Source organism: Salmo trutta, chromosome 40 (genome assembly GCF_901001165.1).
Source record: "Salmo trutta chromosome 40, fSalTru1.1, whole genome shotgun sequence".
NCBI lineage: Eukaryota > Metazoa > Chordata > Actinopteri > Salmoniformes > Salmonidae > Salmo > Salmo trutta.
Genome location: NC_042996.1, coordinates 7097308 through 7123566, shown reverse-complemented (window position 1 = coordinate 7123566; position 26259 = coordinate 7097308). Strand labels below are relative to the sequence as shown.

Below are 26259 nucleotides of genomic sequence, written 5' to 3'. Positions count from 1 at the left end.
GTCAGAAGGGCACAGGAAGGAGGATGGTAGCAAAAGGACCAAACATGAGCATGCAATGCATGCATTATTTTTGTATGACATACAGAGGTCCCCGCCACCATTATAATCTAATCAGAAGCAGATATGAGCGTTGTTGGGCGTTAACAAGCAAGAACTGAGATGGAAAGATAATAATGGAGAAAGGTCAAGGAAAGTTATTTTCATATAGAGGGAGGGGACTCTATACGTTATGCAAAGACAAAATCCTATAAAGATAGGACTCTGTAATATGAGAATTTAGTATTTTTCATGGAAGGGCTCGGCTCTGTTACGTGTGTAATAGGGTCCTTCCATGGAAGGGCTCGGCTTTGCTACTCTGTATTAAAGTCTATATTGAATTCACAAGTTCTTGTAAGAGTGTTATATTTTTGAGACTATTTTCCACGACATTAATGACAAAATATTCACCATATCAAATGTTGTCAATGTCAGATGAACCTACTAGTAGTGCATATATATTATCCAATCACGTTAATACATTTACTTGACAAGTGATAATGATAATGGATTATATATAATATGAATTCATACAAATGATCAAATATAATATTTCCTTCCAAGCGGTGCATACAAACAATTTTCCAAGCATTTTATTAATTTGCTTACAACGTTCAAACTTATACTGGATACACTGAGCTCGGCTGGGTTGGGTTGGAGCAGCTGTGTGTGTGAGGTTGGGGTCTCTGGCTGAGGGTCGGGGTGTGTCCTTGGGGGGTGGGGTGGGTGCCCGGGTACAGCCGAAGGTTGGAGTTGAGGGGGGGCAGTCTGGTAGGGAGAGAGCCCCTCCCCTCCACCACCCTCTCCAGAGCCTGGACCCGGCACTCCTGCTGCAGCCAATAGAGAATCTCGATGCGGTCCCAGCGCATCTCCTCCCTGTACGGCCTCCCCTGGAGAGAGTGAGAGAGTGACAGTCGAAAACACAGCTGTGAGGAAACTGCTTAGTTATGTCTGGCTGCACCAGAGTTTTGGGGCTTTTGTTCTTGCCCAATACTAATACACCATATTAAACCAATGAAGGACTTGATGATGAGTTGACAAGTTCTGGTTATTGGGGATAATCAGATAAGGGGGGTGGCGCAGAGCTCTCCATAGCATTTTCTCAGTATGTATGAGCCTAGTATGTCAATATTTGTAGCTTACTGCATACATTTTTTCTAACTGGTATGTTCTAGATAGAATATATGACTATTACACATTATGCAGTTTTAGTAAGTAGTAGTCAAGACAGGACCAATTTTGGACATGGCCAGAGGAAGAAACAGAGAACATGAGGGAGAGAGAGAAATCGAGAAGGTGAGGGAATGGCAAGGCTCTTTTAATTAGGGTAAATCACCAACCTAAAAACTCTGCTCTCTCTCTGTCTCTCTCTATCCCCCATAGCAGACTGCATGTGCTGTATGTCAGAGAGCACAGTGACACTAGTGGGTCATATTCACTAGGAAGTCAACGGAAGCAAACAAGCAAAAACGAGGAGGGACTTTGCTCAATTTGTCTAATAAGAAACACAGGTTTTTGTTTTCCGTTGCAAAACATTTTGCTACGCTGTACACTAATTAATAGACCCCTGATGTATGGCCCATTGGCCTGACACGCCTTGTAGGTGACAGTGTCGCGGAAGCGGGCTGTAATGTGGTGGAGAATCTTAGACAACACCTTCTCCAGAGAACAGATCTGGGAGTTGAGTTTGCTCCGGTGCTTGGACTCATCCATCCTGGCTAGAGAGGTGCCCCAGTAGCCTGAGAAAGAAAAAAATGAGTGAGAGAGCAAGAAAGAGAGAGGGGCAGGAAAGAATAAATAGAAAGAAAATAAAGAAAGAGGAAGGAAAGAAAGATAGAAAGATAGAATGAAAGAAAGAGACAAAGATAGTGTGGTGGCTAAGTTCTGCATTACCAAATGAGGAGAGTTACAAACACACCAGTCTGAGTTAAATTACATCTTTAATACTTAAGATACTTTTGCAAAAGCACTTTGACTTTCAACGATTCACCATTTCTAATTACCCGTTAATAGTGTCAACACAATGGCTACTGAGATATTTTATAGCAAATATCCACCCCCCTTTGACATGACAAACCACAGATCTTAGGAACAGTTCACAAAGGGACCTTATACTTTAGAAAGGAGTATCCACAGCCAGATAGCATTCGCTATAAATTATCGTTCAGTTTGGTCCCTAATGACGAGGTTCTAATCTCGTCCCTGGTACTTCATAGAACAAAAACACCATTTCATCCAATGGCATATATCAATTGTCAACTCTAGATACTCCCATCTCAAGTAAACCCCCTCTTAACCCCACTCCTGGACAAGCTCACTGAGGGGAGTGACTTGCGCACAGACATTGTGGAGACAAATAATTGGTTCCCCAGTAATCACGCCATCCCTTCACATGGTTTAAGAATAGGTAAAGACACATTCACATATGAAGACAATGTTTCATTCTGTCCTCCTCCCTGTCTGATATTCTGCATAGCAACAGAGACATGTAAAAAACAAGTCTAACCTCTCCCCTCTCTGGGCCCCAAGTGACTGAGCCCCAGCTAAGGGAAAAGTACAACTGTCAACACCAGAGTCCAAAGGGCACGCCATCCTAATGACAAGTATCTCACATAAGCATATTATACAAATAAAACATCTTAATTATCTATGTTACCTAACTAATTCTGATTCATCCACCACAATAGAGCGAGAAACATTCACTTTGTAAAGTGTACGAAGATATGTTCCTTCACTTACGACCATACTAGCCTCTTGGAAGCTATGCAGGGTTGGGCCTAGTTAGTACTTGGCTGGGAGACTGCCTGGGAATACCAGGTGCTTACATTTTTTTGTCCAGTAGGGTGTACTCTGGCATTAGATATTTCCTCAACTGCCTTTTATTTATAACAATAATAATATGATGACATATTTAGCAACTTACAATATATCATCCAATACAATATGCTGTAAAACAATATGTTATAATATTGTAAGGAGCACAGGAGGTTGGTGTCACCTTAATTGGGGAGGACGGGCTCGTGGGAATATATCTGTACCGAGGGGAAACTTCACCCCAGAGCAGATATATATTATGCAGTATATGATATGATATGGTGAGCTCTGTGTCTATGGTGATATGGTGAGCTCTGTCTCTATGGTGATATGGTGAGCTCTGTGTCTATGGTGATATGGTGAGCTCTGTCTCTATGGTGATATGGGGAGCTCTGTGTCTATGGTGATATGGTGAGCTCTGTGTCTGGTGATATGGTGAGCTCTGTCTCTATGGTGATATGGTGAGCTCTGTGTCTGGTGATATGGTGAGCTCTGTCTCTATGGTGATATGGGGAGCTCTGTGTCTATGGTGATATGGTGAGCTCTGTGTCTGGTGATATGGTGAGCTCTGTGTCTGGTGATATGGTGAGCTCTGTCTCTATGGTGATATAGTGAGCTCTGTGTCTATGGTGATATAGTGAGCTCTGTGTCTATGGTGATATGGTGAGCTCTGTGTCTATAGTGATATGGTGAGCTCTGTCTCTTTGGTGATATGGTGAGCTCTGTCTCTATGGTGATATGGTGAGCTCTGTGTCTATGGTAATATGGTGAGCTCTGTGTCTATGGTAATATGGTGAGCTATATCTCTATGGTGATATGGTGAGCTCTGTGTCTATGGTAATATGGTGAGCTCTGTGTCTATGGTAATATGGTGAGCTATATCTCTATGGTGATATGGTGAGCTCTGTGTCTATGGTAATATGGTGAGCTCTGTGTCTATGGTAATATGGTGAGCTATATCTCTATGGTGATATGGTGAGCTCTGTGTCTATGGTGATATGGTGAGCTCTGTGTCTATAGTGATATAGCGGGCTCTGTGTCTATGGTGATATAGTGGGCTCTGTGTCTATGGTGATATGGTGGGCTCTGTGTCTATGGTGATATGGTGAGCTCTGTGTCTATGGTGATATGGTGAGCTCTGTGTCTATGGTGATATGGTGAGCTCTGTGTCTATGGTGATATGGTGAGCTCTGTGTCTATGGTGATATGGTGAGCTCTGTGTCTATGGTGATATGGTGAGCTCTGTGTCTATGGTGATATGGTGAGCTCTGTGTCTATGGTGATATGGTGAGCTCTGTGTCTATGGTGATATGGTGAGCTCTGTGTCTATGGTGATATGGTGAGCTCTGTGTCTATGGTGATATGGTGAGCTCTGTGTCTATGGTGATATGGTGAGCTCTGTGTCTATGGTGATATGGTGAGCTCTGTGTCTATGGTGATATGGTGAGCTCTGTGTCTATGGTGATATAGTGGGCTCTGTGTCTATGGTGATATGGTGAGCTCTGTGTCTATGGTGATATGGTGAGCTCTGTGTCTATGGTGATATGGTGAGGAAATATGAGCACAGCATCAAGTATCATGCTGCCATCTCTACTAACCTCTATCAGGTCTGTCCAATGTCGGTCCTGGAGGGCCCAAAACCTTCTGGTTTTCATTCTCTCCTTCTAATCAGAGACTAATTCAGACCTGGGACACCAGGTGAGTGCAATTAACTACCAGGTAGAAACAAAACCCAGAAGTGTTTAGGCCCTCCAGGACCAGAATTAGACAGCCCTACTATAAATGGTGGCATGATACTTGTACAGTAAGTGTTCATTCACTTGAAAGTATTTGTTATCGTATGCGTGTGTGTCTGTGTACTGTGCACACCTCCTCCAGCTGGTCCCTGCGTGCGTGGGAGCTGTACTTGATGGCCATGTCCAGTCTGTAGGTGTCAGGCAGGCAGAGGAGTGTCCAGATCCTCTCCAGCCTGCTGTGGACCTGGTCCCCCTCTCCCATCACCCCCCCCCCCCCCCCCCCCCCCTCGACTGGCCCCCTTGCTCCCCACACTCACTGTCCTCTTATAGGCCTTCTGACAGGGAGAGAGGACAGTTAGTAGAAAAAACAGTTTGGGGTGGAAATAGTATCCATATTGCTAAGGCCTATTCAATTCAAGTCTACATAAATTCCCTAGGGGTAGGAGTTTGATTTGGAACAGGGCCCAATCAGCCCCAAACTGTTTGCACAGATCTGAAGGAATTGAGGTGTTAGAAATATGGGAAATATTTCCACTAAAATAGCAGAGGCCTTAGGGCTATGTGGAGAGGTTACCATGTTGCTAAGTAATACCTTTCCTTCCCATTCCAAAACTGTAAGGGTAGGAGCTAGGGTTTCATTTGGAATTGGGCCGTCTTACAGACATGGAGTACTAGGGTTGGGTCAATTCAACTAATTTCAATTTAACCAATTTACCATGTATGAATTGGTGAATTGACCACTGTTTTAAATGTTGTTTTTGAATTCTTGATTTAATCTTTATTTATCCATGAAGTCCCATTGAGGTCAGAATACCTCATTTACAAGGAAAACCTGGCCAAGAGGGCAACTCAATAAAAAAATAGGAGGAAAACAGAAAATGAAGACCTTGGTGACATCCTGGTTAGTTCCCACTATTTAATGTATTGTGACAAGGAAGGAGGGATGATGGAATGGGACAAGGAAGGAGAGATGATGGAATGGGACAAGGTAGGGGGATGATGGAATGCGACAATGAATGAGAGATGATGGAACAGGACAAGGAGGGAGAGATGATGGAACGGGACAGGGTAGGAGAGATGATGGAATGGGACAAGGTAGGAGAGATGATGGAATGGGACAAGGTAGGGGGGATGATCGAATGGGACAAGGAAGGAGGGATGATGGAACGGGACAAAGAGGGAGAGATGATGGTATGGAACAAGGTAGGAGAGATGATGGAATGGGACAAGGTAGGAGAGATGATGGAATGGGACAAGGTGGGGGGATGATGGAATGGGACAAGGTAGGGAGATGATGGAATGCGACAATGAATGAGAGATGATGGAACAGGACAAGGAGGGAGAGATGATGGAACGGAACAGGGTAGGAGAGATGATGGAACGGAACAGGGTAGGAGAGATGATGGAATGGGACAATGAAGGAGAGATGATGGAACAGGACAAGGAGGGAGAGATGATGGAACGGGACAGGGTAGGAGAGATGATGTAATGGGACAATGAAGGAGAGATGATGGAACAGGACAAGGAGGGAGAGATGATGGAACGGGACAGGGTAGGAGAGATGATGTAATGTCACAAGGTAGGAGAGATGATGGAACGGGACAAGGTAGAAGAGATGATGGAATGGGACAATGAAGGAGAGATGATGGAACAGGACAAGGAGGGAGAGATGATGGAACGGGACAGGGTAGGAGAGATGATGTAATGTCACAAGGTAGGAGGGATGATGGAATGGGACAAGGTAGGAGGGATGATGGAATGGGACAAGGTAGGGGAATGATGGAATGGGACAATGAATGAGAGATGATGGAACAGGACAAGGAGGGAGAGATGATGGAACGGAACAGGGTAGGAGAGATGATGGAATGGGACAATGAAGGAGAGATGATGGAACAGGACAAGGAGGGAGAGATGATGGAATTTCACAAGGTAGGAGAGATGATGGAACGGGACAAGGTAGGAGAGATGATGGAATGGGACAAGGTAGGAGGGATGATGGAATGGGACAAGGTAGAAGAGATGATGGAACGGGACAAGGAAGGAGAGATGATGGAATGGGACAATGAAGGAGAGATGATGGAACAGGACAAGGAGGGAGAGATGATGGAACGGGACAGGGTAGGAGAGATGATGGAATGGGACAAGGTAGGAGAGATGATGGAATGGGACAAGGTAGGAGAGATGATGGAACGGGACAAGGTAGGAGAGATGATAGAATGGGACAAGGAAGGAGAAATGATGGGAACTACCCAGATCGAAGGCTCCCAGTCTATATGACACATAAAACCTGACTGTATTACAATGGCTGTATATCCATTTACAATACATTATTTTTATTTTTTTATTGAATATCCAAAACATACAATATACTTGCAGTGAAGCCGCTCAACAACTACATCATACCAGTCATCCAACAGACTCCCATTCAGAGCGACACACAGAAGCATCCAGGGTCAACGCCCTGCTCAAAGGCACGTTGACAGATCTACCACCAGGCCCCCAAAAAAACGGGAATGCGAACCCTCCAAGATCCCTCCACAGTTCCCCATAGCTGTCCCTCAACCATCCAAGACCCCTCCCCCAGTCACCCCCCCAAGACAAAATAGTAAAGAAAATAATAAAAAGGAAAATGAATTCCATTACCCACCCCATGCACCAACAACCAAGAAAATTAACTCACGAGAAAAAAAAGGAGGACATCAAGGACAAATAAAATCATAACAGCAAGGCCAACTGTATATGTTTGAGTGCTTGTCTGGCACTATTTTACATATGTGTGTGTCCGTGTATGTGTGTATTTGAATGAGAGTGTGTGTATATGCATGTGTACAAACACCTGCATGGCATCGGCCTCAGGCAAACCGGCATTAGCTGTAAAAACACTGCCCCTCTGTGTCATTCAAATTTACTTTTTATTATGTTTTATTTTGACTTTATTTTTTATAGTTTGTCTTTGACCATCATTCTATCTCCTGCCCAGCAACTCCACACCCACTTGTCTCCAATTCCACATCCCAACCCTCAGCTTCCCTCAGCTCATCCCACCTATCTCTGTTGGCCACCCTCTTCGGATTTCTACGCAACATGTATCTTTCAACTATGCTGTGATGCTTAATGTACAATTTCAATCTATCTAATCGAATATAATCCATAGATTGCAAGTTGAAGACAAATACTATTACCAAGAGTGTTTGTATATTAGTAATTCACTGACCTGGTCTCTCCAGATCTCCTAACAGTACTATTTCTAGGGTCAATTTTAGATCAATGTTATGCATTTTCAGCCATTCCTGAACCTGAAACCAGAAACAGGCTACCTGAGGGCAATACCTAAATAAATGGTCTATTGATTCTGTATCCTCACAACAAAATCTGCAGAGCTTCGATGATTTTATGCCCCAAATATACAAACTTTTTGTTGGTTGCAAGAATTCTATATAATAATTAAAGCTGAAAAGCACAAAGTCTTGAATCTTGCGTCGTTTTATATATCAACTCATACCATGGAATCGGTACATCAAAAATCTCTTCCCAACTATTTTGCAATCTGTACTGTACATTTATAGTTTCCATTTACAGTACATTTATAGTATCATCTGTACACTAAGACACGCATACACACACACACCTGTTTAGGGCTGGTTATTTCTTCATCTGGGCTCTCTTCCTCCTCTGTAAAAAACCCAACAGACAATAGGTTACCTATGAGTCTATAAACTATGAAACAGGTTTAGTACTAATGAGCCAGAAATCCAATGAGTCATGACATTACCTACTAAACCAGAACTGTTTGACTTTTATTTCACAATCCTTGACTGGAACATCCTGCTTTTGAATGACTCACTAAATTACTATGGTCAAAAGTCAGTGTGTGTGTGTGTGTTTGTTACCCTCCAGATCGGGTTCCTTCCACAGCCCTCCCAGCAGCACCGCGTTGACGTTCCACACCCCCGTCACGTACTCCTGCTTCTGACCCTTTAGAGCCTCCATCTTCTGCCTCCGCCTCCTGTCCACACACATTGGTTTGTTAGCTGCTCGCAGTCCTCATAATGTAAGAAACATGATTTCAACAAAAAATTATGGGAAAAAAAGAATGAAAATAGTGGGGCAGACAGACAGACAGTAAGATAGACAGACCTACAGACAGACAGTAAGATAGACAGATAGTAAGACAGAAAGACAAACAATCAGACAAACAGACTTCTTCCTCTCGTCTCGTCGTAGCTGGAGCAGTCTCCTCCTCTCGTCCTCCTCATCGTCACTATCGCCACTATCGTACAGGTGGAACGCCGCCCACAGGTAGTCAGAGTCCTACATAGACACAGAGACAGAGAGAGTCCTAGTCAATCACTCGCTGATACCACAAAAATAACTGGACATGGAAATAATTGGACATGTATCCAGTGTTTGAATTGGGCCTGAAAAAACACTGTTATTCTGATATTACACAGGTACTTAGAGTGGGAGAAGGGGTTTGCTAGTTTGTTCTCAGGTAACGAAAATGTGGCATATTTTGAGGAACAATTTTATAAAGACATATGTTCCCTGAAAACTAAACTGGAAAATACAATGTTAGAACCCTCTGATATATGTAACCCGTATTTAAATGAGGAGCTGTCTGTGGCAGAAATAAATCAAGTCATGTCTATAATGTACATGAATAACCTATGGTCCAATTCAAAAGTCTATTGAGATTTATTTGTACACAAAACCGGTTGATTTTCTTCTTGTTACTCAATCGATTTTATGCATTTACTGCCTTCTATTAATTAGAAAGTCTTCTTCTATTTGCTTCCTGTAACTACAGAATGTGTGACCTCTGACCTGATTGGTGATGTATCGGAGGTAGTCCTCGACTGAGAGGTCAGTCTTCCACCACTGCAGCCAGGCCGTGTAGGCCCGGTTTCTTACACACACACACACACACACACACACACACACACACACACACACACACACACACACACACTTTGAGTTACCTTGGGAGAGCTGCAGCTCTCTGTGAGAAAATGTGTTGCATTATGAGAGAGAGCGTGTTAAAGTGGTGTCAGGTGTTGAGTCAAGTAGGATGCAGGGTACAGTACCTGTGGGACATGGCGTTGGTGTTCTCTCTTCAGCTGTGGGTTGATGAACCTCTGAGGGTTCTTCTTCTTCAGACTCCATCTGATGTTGGTCAGGGCTGGCTCTATCATGGGGTCCTATAGGGGAAAGGAACAGATCATTTGGGAGTCAATTCTATTGATATTCAAGAGATTCATTGAAATTCTGGATCAACAATTGCCAATTCAAGATTTAATTTTTCCTGAATTAAATAAATTCACCAGACAATGTAAAAGAGTATATCTCACCTCATCGAAGTTGAGATACTGTGTAGATTTACTTTTGGATAACTCCTTATAAACTTCCTTTATTTCTTCCCTGGCAAACAGGTTACGGTCCAGCCATTGCACTGAGGAGAGTTCAAGCTGTTTAGAGAAAAAAAGAGAGAGAGAGAGAGAGAGAGAGAGAGAGAGAGAGAGAGGTCAGACCACCATGATGAGGTCATAATGATAGTAACAGTATAACAGTACCATCATCACACACTGAGTAGTAATAACAACATGTCTATCCTCCGCCTCCTCTCTGACCCACCTCTTTGGTGAGGTAGTTGTAGACGGGTGGGTACGTGTGGATGTTGATGGTGTCGCGGAGAACCCTGTCTGAGACGCGGGCGGCGGCTGTGCGGGCTAGAGAGACGTGGGACAGGGCCACGTTCATCACAGCTCCCTGTGGGTGCTCCGGTTCCTCCACTGGCACCCTGTACATCTCCCTCTTCTCCCCTTCCTCTTCCTGTTTCTAGGATTGGACAAGAATAGATGGGGGGGTACATAGGAAGTATACTATGGTGAGAGAATGTGTGTGCATGTGTTTGTGCGTGTGAGTGTGTGTGTGCAAGTTCAGTTCACTTTATTGTCCTCGAATGGCAATTTGAGTGTAGCATAAAGACATCCAACATCAAACCATATGACAAAACATAAGTCCAATTACGATATGATAAGAAGTGTAATTATGCAAGTTGCATAGTCAAAAGTCAATGACAGACCAGGCAGCAAGGTTAACCCACTTTAGCATTGTATGGTGCTATTTGTACAAATGCAGAGGAGTGTGTTTTCTAACTGCAGAGTGTGTTTCCTACCTACAGTGTGTTCCCTGCCTGCAGAGTGTGTCCTACCTGCAGGGTGTGTTTCCTACCTGCAGAGTGTGTTCCCTGCCTGCATAGTGTGTTCCCTACCTGCAGAGTGTGTTCCCTACCTGCAGAGTGTGTTCCCTACCTGCAGAGTGTGTTCCCTACTTGCAGAGTGTGTTCCCTACCTACAGAGTGTGTTTCCTACCTGCAGAGTGTGTTCCCTGCTTGCAGAGTGTGTTTCCTACCTGCAGAGTGTGTTCCCTACCTACAGAGTGTGTTCCCTACCTGCAGAGTGTGTTCCCTACCTGCATAGTGTGTTTCCTACCTACAGAGTGTGTTCCCTACATACAGAGTGTGTTTCCTACCTCCAGAGTGTGTTTCATACCTGCAGAGTGTGTTTCCTATCTGCAGAGTGTGTTTCATACCTGCAGAGTGTGTTCCCTGCCTGCAGAGTGTGTTTCCTACCTGCAGAGTGTGTTCCCTACCTGCAGTGTGTTTCATACCTACAGAGTGTGTTTCCTATCTGCAGAGTGTGTTTCCTACCTGCAGAGTGTGTTCCCTACCTGCATAGTGTGTTTCCTACCTGCAGAGTGTGTGTGAGCTGTTGTAGTTTGGTGGAACTTCTCCACAATCAGAGGAGGGAGGTCTGCTTGGTGAGTTTGCACTTATCGACAAAAGGCGGATGATCGATAATTCAAGTAACGAGCTTAGATGGCAAGTTCGCCTGTAAGAATTTGGCTACAATTGGTTTCAATTATAAATCTTGGTTTAAAGAAGCTAGAGATGTTGATTTGAGGACCTTTGATCCCCACCTAGGAAATAATGGAGCTCGGGGAAACCTTGCTCGCCAGTCACTCACAGGCTGGTGCAGTCTATGGCCATCTGGGCCCCCAGGCGGCTGCGGTTGGCCTGGTCACTGAAGATGGCGTGGCACCTCAGCCTGTCCAGCAGGTGGAGATAGTTGAGGTAGAGCTCCTAGCAGATGCGGAGCACCTCCTGGCACATCTCCACCTGCAGCTGCCTGTTGTCCTCCTGGGTCAGCGTGGGCTCGTCCATCAGCCCCTTCAGGTCCTGCCAGATCAGGCCCAGCTCTGACGTCATTACCGCCGCCTTGGGGGGAGGGGGGGAGTCGCAGTGTTTTGGGTGGATGGGGGCTGTGTGTGTGTGACAGTGTTCCATCCATCTATCTATCCAACCATCCATCCATTTAGTAGATGCTTAGGAGAGAGAGAGTGTATAGTGGATCCTAATGGAGTGGCTCACCAGAGCTTGCTGATCCTCCACAGGGGTGGAGTGGAGCACGGTATGCTCCTGGATCCTGTACTGCAGCTGCTGACACGTCGGCCAGGGAGGTGGGGTTGGCCTTCACCCCCTGACACCGACGGGGACACTGGCCTCTCCTCCTGGACCCTGTCTGGGAGGAACAACACACCCGGGACGTGTGTACATACCTTTCATTCTCCTGTATCACCTCCATTCAAAAAAATTAGAAACATATTTTGTTTTGGCATTGTAAAAGATGTGTTGGGCATGTGGATAGAGAAAATAGACTGTGTAGATCGACACCCTGTTTCTGTTTTCAGGTCAGCCCTGTAAATGAATAGGCCTAGACTTTAGAATTTGAGTGGGTAAAACTGTCTACACATCCTTTTGTTGATTCAAATCACTCAAAGGCCTCATGCATACAATCACGGATCAACAATAGCACCTCACACAAGGCACCAGGCTGTCTTCCCTCAAACAGCTTTAGGTCCTCACACACCTAGCCTCTTCTCTCCCTCGGGGTTGGACTGGAAGAAGACGGACAGTGGCCCCAGGATGCTGCGTTATCTCTGCTGGATGTCCTGGGTGCAGGCCACCATCTGGGTCATGGAGGTCAGCATGTCCCGGCCCTCTGTCACCCGTCGTTTGGCCTCCGCCGCTCGGGAGAGGCGGCCCACCACTTTCATTTTGCCACCGTTTAACATAGACAGCAAAGAAGCCTTGATCTACAGAGCTTGAATGAGCAACTCTAGTATCAGGATATGACATGGCACTTTTGGGCATGCATGGTCACCTGGGTCCAGGTTAAGACCTCTCTTGGGTCATACACATACTGTAGCTACATGATGCACAGTGCACACAAAGACATGAATTTCTGTACCTGCTGCCTGTTATGATTCACATTCACAGGCTGTCATTTTTTATTCATGTTAACTTTGTGAACCAAATATCTATCTACCCACAGTTCAACGTCTGGTTTTGATTTACATTTGCTTGAGTTGTCAACTAACGTGAATGGAACGTGAAATCAACAAAACATGTAACCAAGTCATTGGATTTAGGCTAATTTATTGGCATCACATAAAAATGTAATAAAAAAACGTGGAAACGTTTATTCAACCAGTTTTTACCCAGTGGGTAGCTCCCACCTTGAACGGTAATGCGTACTCTTTACAGCAATGCTCTGTACTAACTAGCTAGCTAACATTAGCTAGCCAGCAAGCAATGGAAGTTGGAACTTTGACAAGTGGGCTCTAAAAACGATATAAAATTAAACGAAAATACTACTTGAATTTGTCATAATTTGGAGAATACCTAAATAATTGTTCATTCATATTAATAGATAAGAAACATAACTTGCTGTACGTTTAGCTACCATTATTTCCTCATAGCCTGTTTCAGGAAGGACGCGTTGCTTGGAAACGCAAGTACTCACCAGTGATGTATACAAACTCTGGACTGCAAATTATGTGAATTGGCCACTGAGAGGCTTTGAAGCCACAGGTCAGTCATATTGGCACTCCCCAGAAGGAGCAGTCCTCCATAGGATAAGAATGAATGGAATTCTACATCATTTGTTGTTGTTGTAGTGGGCACAGTAACATTACAACTTTAAAACAAAAAATACACACTTTAAATAAATGTTTTATATATTTAGCTCACATATAATTTCAAAAGTATGCATTAAATGGGGGGCAAGATGGAGGAGAGGTGGCTTCAAGACCGTACCCCCAGCCACTGCAGCAGAGAGGTTACAGGACTAGACAGGCAGCTGATTTGTCAGGTTACTCGAGTTCTGTAATCTAACAGCAAGGACTGTTCCTTCTAGTTACATTCCTTGTCCGATTGTAATCTATACAATCTATGCCCTTTGCACGTATTACAACTGTCTTTGATTGTTGTGTCTATGTAGACAACTATTTTCAATAAGCACACACACAGGTCACTGCTAGACAAATAATAAGGTACTGCATGAGAGTTTATTGCATTACATGAGAAGATAAACATTTATTTATTGAAGTGAATTTTAAACGCTAACAACATACAATGTTTATTCTGCGTCAAAAACTTCCATTGTGGGAAGTTTGAGACATTTCAAAACACCCATCTTTAGCACCTCTCATGACTTGAGTTCTAAACCAAAAGATAGATATTACATAAAATGTCCAGAAATATACAGCTGTTGGATAGCTTTTAGGGAAATATAGGTATAGAAGGACAACTAATACTGGTACCTTGAAGATATAAAGCAAGCAACTTTATAAATCCACTGACACAAAATAAAAATCTACATTAAGTCAACACATTCAAACAACCCAACAAAATTACTGAATACTATGCAAGGGCTAACATACAACAAAACATTTTCCAACGAATGTTAACACAAAATAAAACATGCATTATATTTATCTCCAAAAGGTCAAAAGGTCAGAATCCATCAGGTTTAGCGATTCCATAATCATATCAATTAATCAGCCCCCCCCAAAAGTTATATATTAATTAAGTCTCCTAATTTAGCTCAAGTGTTTTAAACATGTCTTCGACATGTTGGAAAGCAACAATTAAAACAACTCTCTTGTTTTCATTCAAGATGACATTTCCTGAGCCCTAACCAGTTTAATGGCGAGTTATCACAAGCCGACATAAGTTAAAAAACAACTGTTATACTCACAGACATCATTCAAACAGTTTTAGAAACGTCAGAGTGTTTTCTATCCAAATCTACTAATAATATGCAAATATTTGACTCTGGGCCCAAGTATTAGGCAGTTTACTCTGGGCACGCTTTTCATCTGAAATCGAAAATACTGCCCCCTATACCCTAAAAAGTTAATAATAAAAGATGAGTAATCCAATGGCAATCAAGATATGTCTTGAATAAGCAAATCATTATTTTGAAACCGCCTGTGTACTAAGACACACACACACACACACACACACACACTCCAACCCACCTCAGGCAGTGGGCTCTTGTGGTAGTCCCAGGTGAAGAGGCGGATGAATCCACTGTTGAAGACCAGGAAGGGACTTGGCAGGGCTTTCCCCGCCTTTCCATGGCCGTTGGGCTGCTCCACGGTTGGCATGGAGAAAAGCACTTCCTCCAGAGAAGACTTGATCCACTCAGTGGTATGGTCCAACGCACCTGAGGAAGTTAGGACAGTCATTTGTATGGCATTTAATAGTGATTAGCATCTTTCATTTAATGACGTAGAGAAATCAAACCCACGCTTCACATGCAGTACATACCACAACACAAACATCCCTTAATACCATAAATTAGTACAGGCGCATAATTCACTTTGGAAGAAAACCTGCTGGACCTGAAACTTACACAGGAGCACACACTGTTCCAGGAGCACACCCTGTTCAAACAATGAATGAATACTATGCTGACCTTTAGGCACTCAACTGACAAATGTATTTGTAAAGGAACAGGAAAATGATCCAAATGCCAGTCCATTGCCAATAAAATGTTCCTCATAATAAACAAAAGTTAATAACAATGCAGACTCACTGGGAGTCTTCTCCACAATGGTCTGGAACTTGGCCCTCTCCACTGACTGCCTCTGCAGATCGGGCCGCAGGCTCTGGATGGTAAAGTTCACCATGTCCATCTTCATCAGGTCCAGCACCCGGAAGATCTCCCTGCTCAATGTAATAACACTCTCAAAACGGATGCTTCCGGAAGTAATACCTAGTGACTTGCCGTCATCAAACCGATGCCTCAACATCTGTACTTCTAGCTTTGGAGATCTAAAAGGGTCAATTGAACTTGCCAAAGGTGGACTTCAATTAAGTTGTAGAAAAATCTCAAGGATGATCAATGGAAACACAATACATCTGAGCTCAATTTCGATTCTCATAGCGAAGGGTCTGAATACTTATGTAAATAAAAGGTCTTTTTTTCTATATATTTTTTTAAAATGTGCAAAAATGTCTAAAAACCTGTTTTCATTTTGTCATTGTGGTATTGTGTGTCGATGGATTTAAAAAAAATGTAATCAATTTTAGAATAAGGCTGTAACGTAACAAAATGTGGAAAAAGTCACACGGAAAAAAATACTTTCCGAATGCACGGTAGCTTTAGAGATCCAAAAAGATCAAATGGGTGCCAGCCATGTATGGGGATGGCTACAATTATCCAAATAAATATTCACAAGGGTTGGAAACAAAACTTTGCCCAAACGTACTTGAACATTGACACAACCTAGTCGGGGCTCTCGCGGAGCTTCTTGACCTCGTCGTCACGGACGGGGGCGCACAGCTTGCTCATGATGGTGACGATGTAAGAGGCCAGGCCCTGTATGTCCACCGCTTCCTTGTCCGCCTGCTGTCGAATCAGATCCATGTCCAGCACCTCCAGGATCTGAGTCCGTAGCCGATTGGCTCCCGGGCTCTGGAACGACAACAGGATCTGTTCATAGTAAATGGATTTTAAAAAATGAAGGAAAGAAACAATATATAGCTAGAAGATATCAATCTTAAAAGCTATTAGCCCATTTTAAATACATCCTTCTTGCATACATTCACAATACATACACAACTGGACAGGTGAAAGAATGGATTCCACTACATAACTGTTGCTTATCCACTTGTGTCAGATCAGTGATTACCGCTCAGGGAGTTAGAAATGATACGTTTTCAAAGTCTTCCAACAGGGTCATCTTCCTGAAAAGATAAGCTTTCCAACCATGGATTAATCAAGTTTGATAGAGGGGAAAAGGGCCAAAGCTCACCTCTCGGATCTCCTCCAGCAGTTTGATGGCGTGCTCATACTCTGGTGGGTCATCATTCAGCTCAGACTCCAGGCTATCCCAGAACGCCTTGTGAACTATATCTTTGACTTGCTTCTCCAAACTGAAAAGGAGAATTGAATATCATCAGTTGTCAATTGGCATTTGAGTAGCCCAAGTGATGGCCATGTTCACTGGGCGTCCATTTTGAGCTGGTAGGTACCTGTTCTGAGGTAGGTGGGGCTGCTCTACATGGAAGTCACGGTTGACGATGATCTCGTGGGCCAGGGTCAGGTTGGACAGGTCCCGGGCAGAAGACATGACATCATCCAGTGTTTTGTTTTGGGCGGGCTGGCTGTAAATAGGGGGCATAACATTTTTAAATAAGAACAAAAACAAAAAGTGTTGAGAGTAACCATTTTGGCATTTGAAAGCTCAACCAAAGTGGGGAGAGGGCACAGTGTTGCATTCCGATTCTCTATACTACTCAAAAAGTGATGACAACACATATCCAATGCTTTTAAATCAATGATGGGAAGTGTGCAAGTGCACACTTTCTGGAAAAGGGTAGGAAATGGAAATGCAATTTTTAGGGTGACATTTTGACAAGCCTAAGAAGCAGTCCTACTAGACAGAGAGGAAGGAGATCTACTCACAGGAGGGCGAGCTGTGCTTGCTGCTGGAGCAGTCACTGGTGAAGCTCTGGCGGGAGCAGTCAAAGTCGCTGGCAGACGTGATGCTGTTACAGCGGTCCGACGACGACTCAGCGTCACTGCTGGCGTCCTCACTAACAGTGGTGGACATGGAGGTGGGCTGCTCGTCATTCCCAGGCATGGTGGGATAGCGCTGCAGGCAGGCACAGCAGTCATGCATGTATGTACAGTTGAAGTCGGAAGTTTACATACACCTTAGCCAAATACATTTAAACTCAGTTTTTCACAACTCCTGACATTTAATCCTAGTAACAATTCCATGTCTTAGGTCAGTTAGGATCACCCCTTTATTTTAAGAATGTGAAAATGTCCGAATAATAGTAGAGAGAATGATTAATGTCAGCTTTTATTTATTTGATCACATTCACAGTGGGTCAGAAGTTTACATACACTCAATTAGTATTTGGTAGCATTGCCTTTAAATTGTTTAACTTGGGTCAAACGTTTTGGGTAGCCTTCCACAATAAGTTGGGTGAATTTTGGCCCATTCCTCCTGACAGAGCTGGTGTAACTGAGTCAGGTTTGTAGGCCTCCTTGCTCACACACACCTTTTCAGTTCTGCCCACAAATGTTCTATAGGATTGAGGTCAGGACTTTGTGGTAGCCACTCCAATACCTTGACTTTGTTGTCCTTAAGCCATTTTGTCACAACTTTGGAAGTATGCTTGGGGTCATTGTCCATTTGGAAGACCCATTTGCGACCAAGCTTTAACTTCCTGACTGATATCTTCAGATGTTTCTTCAATATATCCACATCATTTTCCTCTCTCATGATGCCATCTATTTTGTGAAGTGCACCAGTCCCTCCTGCAGCAAAGCACCCCCACAACATGATGCTGCCACACCCGTGCTTCACGGTTGGGATGGTGTTCTTAGGCTCTCGGTTGGGATGGTGTTTGCAAGCCTCTCTCTTTTTCCTCCAAACATAACTATGGTCATTATAGCCAAACAGTTCTATTTTTGTTCCATCAGACCAGAGGACATTTCTCCAAAAAGTACGATCTTTGTCCCCATGTGCAGTTGCAAACTGTAGTCTGGCTTTTTTATGGCAGTTCTGGAGCAGTGGCTTCTTCCTTGCTGACTGGCCTTTCAGGTTATGTCAATATAGGACTAATTTTACTGTGGATATAGATACTTTAATACCTGTTTCCTCCAGCATCTTCACAAGGTCCTTTGCTGTTGTTCTGGGATTGATTTGCACTTTTCGCACCAAAGTACGTTCATCTCTAGGAGACAGAACGCGTCTCCTTCCTGAGTGGTATGACGGCTATGTCGTCCCATGGTGTTTATACTTGCATACTATTGTTTGTACAGATGAATGTGGTACCGTCAGGTGTTTGGAAGTTGGTCTTGGCTGATTTCTTTTGATTTTCCCATGATGTCAAGCAAAGAGGCACTGAGTTTGAAGGTAGTCCTTGAAATGCATCCACAACTACACCACCAATTGACTCAAATTATGTCAATTAGCCTATCAGAAGCTTCTAAAACCATGAAATAATTTTTTTGAATTTTCCAAGCTTTTTAAAGGCACAGTCAACTTAGTGTATGTAAACTTCTGACCCACTGGCATTGTGATAGTGAATTATAAGTGAAATAATCTGTCTGTAAACAATTTTTGGAAAAATTACTTGTGTCATGCACATAGTAGATCCACATGCACATAGTAAGTCCTAACCGACTTGCCAAAACTATAGTTTGTTAACAAGAAATTTGTGGAGTGGTTGAAAAACGAGTTTTAATGACTCCAACCTACGTGTATGTAAACTTCCGATTTCAACTATATATAATGTAGCATTATTTAAGCCTACATGAATACTGTAACGTGGTTTGAATGCACTGGAATGTACCCACAAGTTTCTCTTACGGAAAAATAAGGGTCTTGTGTAGTGGGGGTCAGGCAGTTGTAGCCAGAGCCTTGAGTTTGAGCTTACATTCATTATCTAGCTATGTAGCCTATAAAAGGCTCTGGACTGGCCATGAGCTAGTTAAACCTAGCTTAAGCTTCCTTTCCAAAGTCTGAGGTCCCCCAAGAAAAACAATTGCACTACCTTACTGAAGACACTACTTTTTGGTTTGGTGTGTTACCATTACCGTGTGTGTGTGTGTGTGTGTGTGTGTGTGTGTGTGTGTGTGTGTGTGTGTGTGTGTGTGTGTGTGTGTGTGTGTGTGTGTGTGTGTGTGTGTGTGTGTGTGTGTTTTTGCCTGTGTTGCTGTTGCTAGTAGAGGCAGGGTATAAAACACCACAGGACAGTATAACAGCTGTTAGGCCAGAGTGGCCATGGAAACAGAAGGAGGGCCATCCACTTGTGCCCCAGTTAAGATAAAAGGATCAACACACACAGTTTCCAAAATGATTCAGACATTAGTTGACTTAAAAGAGGGTGCTGATAAAAATAGGGTGCTGATAAAAAAAAGAGGAATATTATCACCATAGTTCAGCCAGTACAGCCTACAGCCAAACAAAGAGACAGTGTTATGAATGGGATCATATGCATCTCCAGGGTAACACGATAACAGCAGGATTCTCAGCCAACCGTCCACAGATCCAGTTACACTTCACTGCTTAGATGAACAGGGTAATCATTCTCATGTACCTCACATCAGTCCAAGCAACATAAAGGCACACTTCCAGCCATCCCGTCATTGAGATCAAGTAAACAACTTGGCCTACACTTTTTAGAACAATAAGTGTTGTTGAGGCAAAGCACTTGAATTTAGGCCAATAGTTTTAAAATGGACCTTAAAACATTCCAATACAATTCACTATGTCGAACTACTACGCCAACGTGCCATATACAGAAGACACATTATCAGACGTGTGTTGCCCTGTTGGGCTATCTGGCAAAGAAAACACCAACAACTCCAGTCCAGAGATAGCTAGGTGGTGCTTCCTTCTTATGGAGGAAGGCTGTGACTTTATAGTCTATGCCTGTGTGTAGTCTCAGTCATCACCTTCATCGTCATTCTCCTGTCAGACATGGCAAGGTCATAATCCATATCTCAACGGTCACAAGAGAAAGGGAATGTCTGAAGTTTTTTGATACAGTGCATCCAGAAAGTATTCAGACCCCTTCGCTTTTTCCACATTTTGTTACATTACAGACTTCTTATAAAATGTATTAAATAGTCCCCCCCCCCCCCCCATCTACACACAATACCGCATAATGACGAAGCAAAAACATTTTAGAAATTTGTGAAAATGTATTTTTTTAAATAAAACATAAATCTCACATTTACATAAGTATTTAGACCCTTTACTCAGTACTTTGTTGAAGCACCTTTGGCAGCAATTACAGCCTTGAGTCTTCTTGAGTATGACGCTACTTCTTCCATTTAAGAATGATGGAGGCCACTGCAATCTTGGGGACCTTCAATGCTGCAGAAATGGTTTTGGTACCCTTCCCCAGAGTTGTGCCTTGACACAATCCTGTCTCGGATCTCTACGGACAATTCCTTCTACTTCATGTCTTGGTTTTTGCTCTGACAACTGTGGGACCTTATATAGACAGGTGTGTGCCTTTCTAAATCATGCTGAATCAAATGAATTGACCACAGGTGGACTCCAATCAAGTTGTAGAAACACCTCAAGGATGATCAATGGAAACAGGATGCACCTGAGCTCAATTTCGAATCTCATAGCAAAGGGTCTGAATACTTATGTAAATAAGGCATTTGTTTTATTTTTAATAAATTTGCCCAAAAAATTAACTTTTCTCTTTGTCATTATGGGGTATTGTGTGTAAATTGAGGAGGGAAAAAAATGATTTATTCAATTTTAGAACAAGGCTGTAACGTAACAAAATGTGGAAAAGGTCAAGGGGTCTGAACACTTTCCGAATGCACTGTATTTGCTTTCTAGATCAGCCCATGTCTATTGTGATGCCTGAAGTGATGTGCCCAGTCCTACCAATGAAAAATGTAGGCGCACACAAAGACATTTAGGAGTACAATGAAAAATAGTTGAGGTAATAAAGCTAGAATCCTTTATATTTCTAGGCACACTGGTGCTCCTAAATTTAAATTACAGATCGCACAGCAACATATTTAGGCGCATGTCTGAGTAAAATGGTTGCACTGTAGAGCCCTGACCCAGGAGGAAAAGGAACGTTACAGAGCAGGGATTGAGATGAAGGTCTGAAAGGCATTCGCCCATCGGCCAAGTCGAGTACTTTGAATGCCTGAAGATTATGATCAAGTATGATCATTTTAAGCTATTTTTCCCTAGACAGGAACCAGAGAAACTAGAAAGACTAGACAACTGGAATACTTAGCAAATAAGAAAATAACACATGCCCATTGGGGCAACCACAGAGCAGGCTCAACTTGCACGACTGCTCAGGTAATTTGCCCTTGGCAATAAGGCAACCCTTAATGTCAATCCCGGTAGAGCAACTGACACTTCACCACCACTTCACAGTGGATATAAATAGACTAGGATATGTCTATTACTGTAGTTAGGCGAGTTAGTTCGATATGATCACATTACAATCACAAAGCGTCCCGTATCCACACGCAGACAAAATAGCTACCCTTGTGTGTGCAGTGCACGGACTATATCAGTGAACAAAAGTGGGGAAAATAGCTTTCCATGGCAACGCTGTCATTGGTTGATTCCCATCGCTTTGTCTAAACAGACTGTTACCCTGGTTATGCCATGGATTAGCAGTCTGACTGAAGTTGCCCTAAAAAAGATGCAGTAGGCTCTACATGCCAGGATGTTGAATAAAATGATATTTACACTTACTTTACTAGTTGTTCATGCTGTTGATCCTTTTGGAGGTAGGTGGTGGAGAAAGGGTATCCACAGGAAAGGGTTGTTTACCTGACTTTTTGCGGTGTCGGTAGTTTCTGTAACTTGTATTTTCAATCATTTCAGGCATTGCACGTGATGCACAAAATGTCCATTTACTTTTATCAATAGTTAGCATAAGATGCCCAAGAGAGATTTGCGTGGTTATCAAAATGTCATGCCAGGGTAAGCCTACACGAAACACAGACCTTATATGACATCATTCTAAAATCCACAGGAGGCTGCTGAGGGGAGGATGGCTCATAATAAATGGCTGGAACATAGCGAATGGAATGGCATCAAACATGGAAAACATGTTTAATGTAGTTGATACTATTCCACTCCCAGCCATTACCACGAGCCCGTACTCCCAAATTCAGGTACCACCAACCTCCTGTGCTAAAATCCCAGATGTAAAAATGTATGGTAAAAAAAACGATTGGAATCATTTCCAGATTTTATGACTCATACTGTGGTACTCAATTGCATCAGTATTGATTTTTTAATATAAAACCATATACAGACCATTGTACTAAAAGTTGGGCAAAGAACACTGTCTCAGATCACCTCTTACATAAAGACAAAAATCAGCAGACAACTGGTGAAGGACAGTACCAGTCAAAGCTTCGGACACACCTACTCATTCCAGGGTTTCTTTATTTTTACTATTTTCTACATTGTAGAATAATAGTGAAGACATCACAACTATGAAATAGCACATATGGAATCACGTAGTAACCAAAAAAAGTGTTAAATAATTCAAAAAATATTTTTGATTTGAGATTCTTCAAAGTAGCCACCCTTTGCCTTGATGACTGCTTTGCACACTCATGGCCTTCTCTCAAACAGCTTCACCTGGAATGCATTTCAATTAACAGGTGTGCCTTGTTAAAAGTTAATTTGTGGAATTTCATTCCTTCTTAATGCGTTTGAGCCAATCAGTTGTGTTGTGACAAGGTAGAGGTAGTATACAGAAGTTAGCCCTATTTAGTAAAAGACCAAGTCCATATTATGGCAAGAACAGCTCTAATAAGCAAAGAAAAATGACAGTCCATCATTACAATTAAGACATGAAGGTCAGTCAATGCGAAAAATGTCAAGAACTTTTAAAGTGTCTTCAAGTGCAGTCTCAAAAACCATCAAGCGCTATGATGAAACTGGCTCTCATGAGGATCGCCACAATAAAGGAAGACCCAGAGTTACCTCTTCTGCAGAGGATAAGTTCATTAGAGTTTCCAGCCTCAGATTGCAGTCCAAATAAATGCTTCAGAGTTCAAGTAACACACACATCTCAACATCAACTGTTCAGAGGAGACTGTGTGAATCTGGCCTTCATGGTTGAATTGCTGCAAAGAAACCACTACTAAAGCACACCAATAAGAAGACTTTCTTGGGTCAAGAAACACGAGCAATGGATATTAGACCGGTGGAAGCCTGTCCTTTGGACTGATGAGTCCAAATGTGATATTTTTGGTTCCAACCGCTGTCTTGGTGAAACGCAGAGTAGGTGAACAGATCTCTGCATGTGTGGTTCCCACCGTGAAGCATGGAGGAGGAGAAGACGTGATGGTGTGGGGGTGCTTTGCTGGTGACACTGTCAATGATTTATTTAGAATTCAAGGCACACTTAACCAGCATGGCTACCACAGCATTCTGCAGCAATACGCCATCCCATCTGGTTTGCGCTTAGTGGGACTATCATTTGTTTTTCAACAGGACAATGACCAAACACACCTCCAGGCTGTGTAAGGGCTATTTGACCAAGAAGGAGAGTGATGAAGTGCTACATCAGATGACTTGGCCTCCACAATCACCTGAGTTCAACCCAATTGAGATGGTTTGGAATGAGTTGGACCACAGAGTGAAGGAAAAGGAACCAACAAGTGCTCAGCATATGTGGGAACTCCTTCAAGACTGTTGGAAAAGCATTCCAAGTGAAGCTGGTTGAGAGAATGCCAAGAGTGTGCAAAGCTGTCATCAAGGTAAAGGGTGGCTACTTTGAAGAATCTAAAATATAACATGTTTTTGATTTGTTTAACACTTTTGGTTACTACATGATTCCATGTGTTATTTCATAGTTTGTCTTCACTATTAAAAATAAAGAAAAACCCTTGAATGAGTAGGTGTGTCCAAACTTTTGACTGGTACTGTACATTCAAATTAAGTATATTCAAAAATCTGACTTGTGATGGGAATGTTTACAAAAAGTGAGCCTGCGTGTTAGAGACGAGTCTTTCACTCTCGGGTTCGTAGAGGCTATCCTTCGCTCAGCCCTACAAGGCTAGTTACAGCAAAGGGCATCTTCAGTTAAGCTGCAATACTGTACAAGCTGCATACATAAAACAATATATCCACACACGCGTCACTGATAAGTACACGTGATCCTGCAGCACCAAAACAAGAGAGCTGGACAAGACTTAGAAGAGACCTGCCTGTGCCAAAAGAAACGCAAGACAATAACTATGTCGCTGAAAGGGTTTTAATTGATTGCAAAGTATGTTGATCCTCACATCTAGTTACACAGGAAGAATTGTACTGAAGCTACCAACTCCAATTAAAATGTCACTACAAGCAATAGTTGTTATAGTTACGGATGAAGTCACAAGCGCGATCGTGCAAGCATAGCAGGCTAACGACGTTAGATTCATCTGACAAGGAGCCAAATGGCTTTTTAATAGCAAGAAGATATACATTGTTATGTTTGTAAACAAGAATGTTAACGCTAAATCACCAATTTCGAATGGGTTCAAGTTTGTAACTAACGTTACGATTACATACATCCAGCTCAATCACACCAACAAGGATAAACATGACCCAAACAATACATTGGTAACTAGCAACATCATAGCATAGGTGACTGTTGACAAGCTCAAAGGGTTTCGCTATCTAGCTAAGTTCCCAACTAGCATGTGCTAATGCTAACAAAAATATACGTCAAAATATAGCTATGTTTTACCTTTTTCACGTCTCCGCTGTGGGAGACTAGGTTATACACCAAAATAGTAGTTTGTAAAGGAGGTTGAGTCTAGTTAGCTGACGGCACTTTAGTATTTTTAAAGGTCCAAGACCTCAGCTGGCTTGCTGTTCGATTTGGGCTAAACCGTTCAGTAGCGGTGGGGGGTACTTTGTTGGGCAACGTCAATACAAACCCAAACCGTATATACAAACAGCAATTTATGGATAGATAGCTATCATTATATACCGAATACATGTTTCATTCATCTCAATATATGGTATTATCCCGGCTCTAGCTCCCTGAAAGAAAATATCCACTTCGATACATGACACGTCCATTGTTTACAGTACAAGTACCTTCCTTTCCTTCTCGATGAATGGTAGGCTCTGCGTCACATGGGACCGCTTTGTTTACGGATGTGACGTTTGCGAAAGATTAAATACATTTTTACAAAACATTCAACAATACATGATGTCACGTACATTGTTTTTTATATTTTGTATCCAGTGCATGATATCTAAAACGTGTTATCTGGGATCCTTGGGGCGTTCCTACCCTAAAACCATAACCAAAGATTTATAACTAATCCCTAAGCATTTTACGTTACAACTTCAATAGGGGAGGGGTTAGGGACGTCCCAGGGATCACAGAGAGCAATAGCCGTGTGGAAAATTCATTTCACAATTTAACTTGTCACCTCCACTACTCAAAGGCACAATAAGGACACAACCAGTTGATTTTAAATGTTTTATTTATTTTTACATTTAACCTTTATTTAACTAGGCAAGTGAGTTAAGAACAAATTCTTATTTATAATGGCGGCCTACCCCTGCCAAACCTGGACGAAGCTGGGCCAATTGTGCTCCGCCCTATAGGACTCCCAATCATTACCGGATGTGATACAGCCTGGATTCAAACCTGGAACTGTAGTGACGTCTCTTGCACTGAGATGCAGTGCTTTAGACTGCTGCGCCACTCGTCTGTGCTGTGCAATAAGGTTGTATGGTTTCCTTTGTTTTGTGATGGTAGGTAAACAATGCAAAAACATATACA

General features: G+C 42.8%; 1 protein-coding gene and 1 pseudogene across 2 annotated transcripts; both read right to left on the bottom strand.

Moving 5' to 3' along the window:
- Positions 1–385: 385 nt before the first annotated feature.
- Positions 386–4844, bottom strand: LOC115180295 (coiled-coil domain-containing protein 87-like). Of its 2 annotated transcripts, none has more exons than XM_029742270.1 (3): positions 4720–4844; positions 1633–1775; positions 386–926 (listed from the first exon to the last, which is right to left on the bottom strand). In XM_029742270.1, the coding sequence occupies exons 2-3, from the start codon at positions 1747–1749 to the stop codon at positions 657–659; spliced, it is 387 nt and encodes a 128-aa protein (XP_029598130.1). In that variant the 5' UTR covers positions 1750–1775; positions 4720–4844; the 3' UTR covers positions 386–656. The 2 variants fall into 2 exon arrangements, with proteins under 2 accessions (XP_029598130.1, XP_029598131.1); XM_029742271.1 differs by lacking the exon at positions 4720–4844 and adding an exon at positions 2776–3248.
- A 3952-nt stretch (positions 4845–8796) lies between these two features.
- Positions 8797–25697, bottom strand: LOC115180293 (T-complex protein 11-like protein 2; annotated as a pseudogene).
- Positions 25698–26259: the final 562 nt, after the last annotated feature.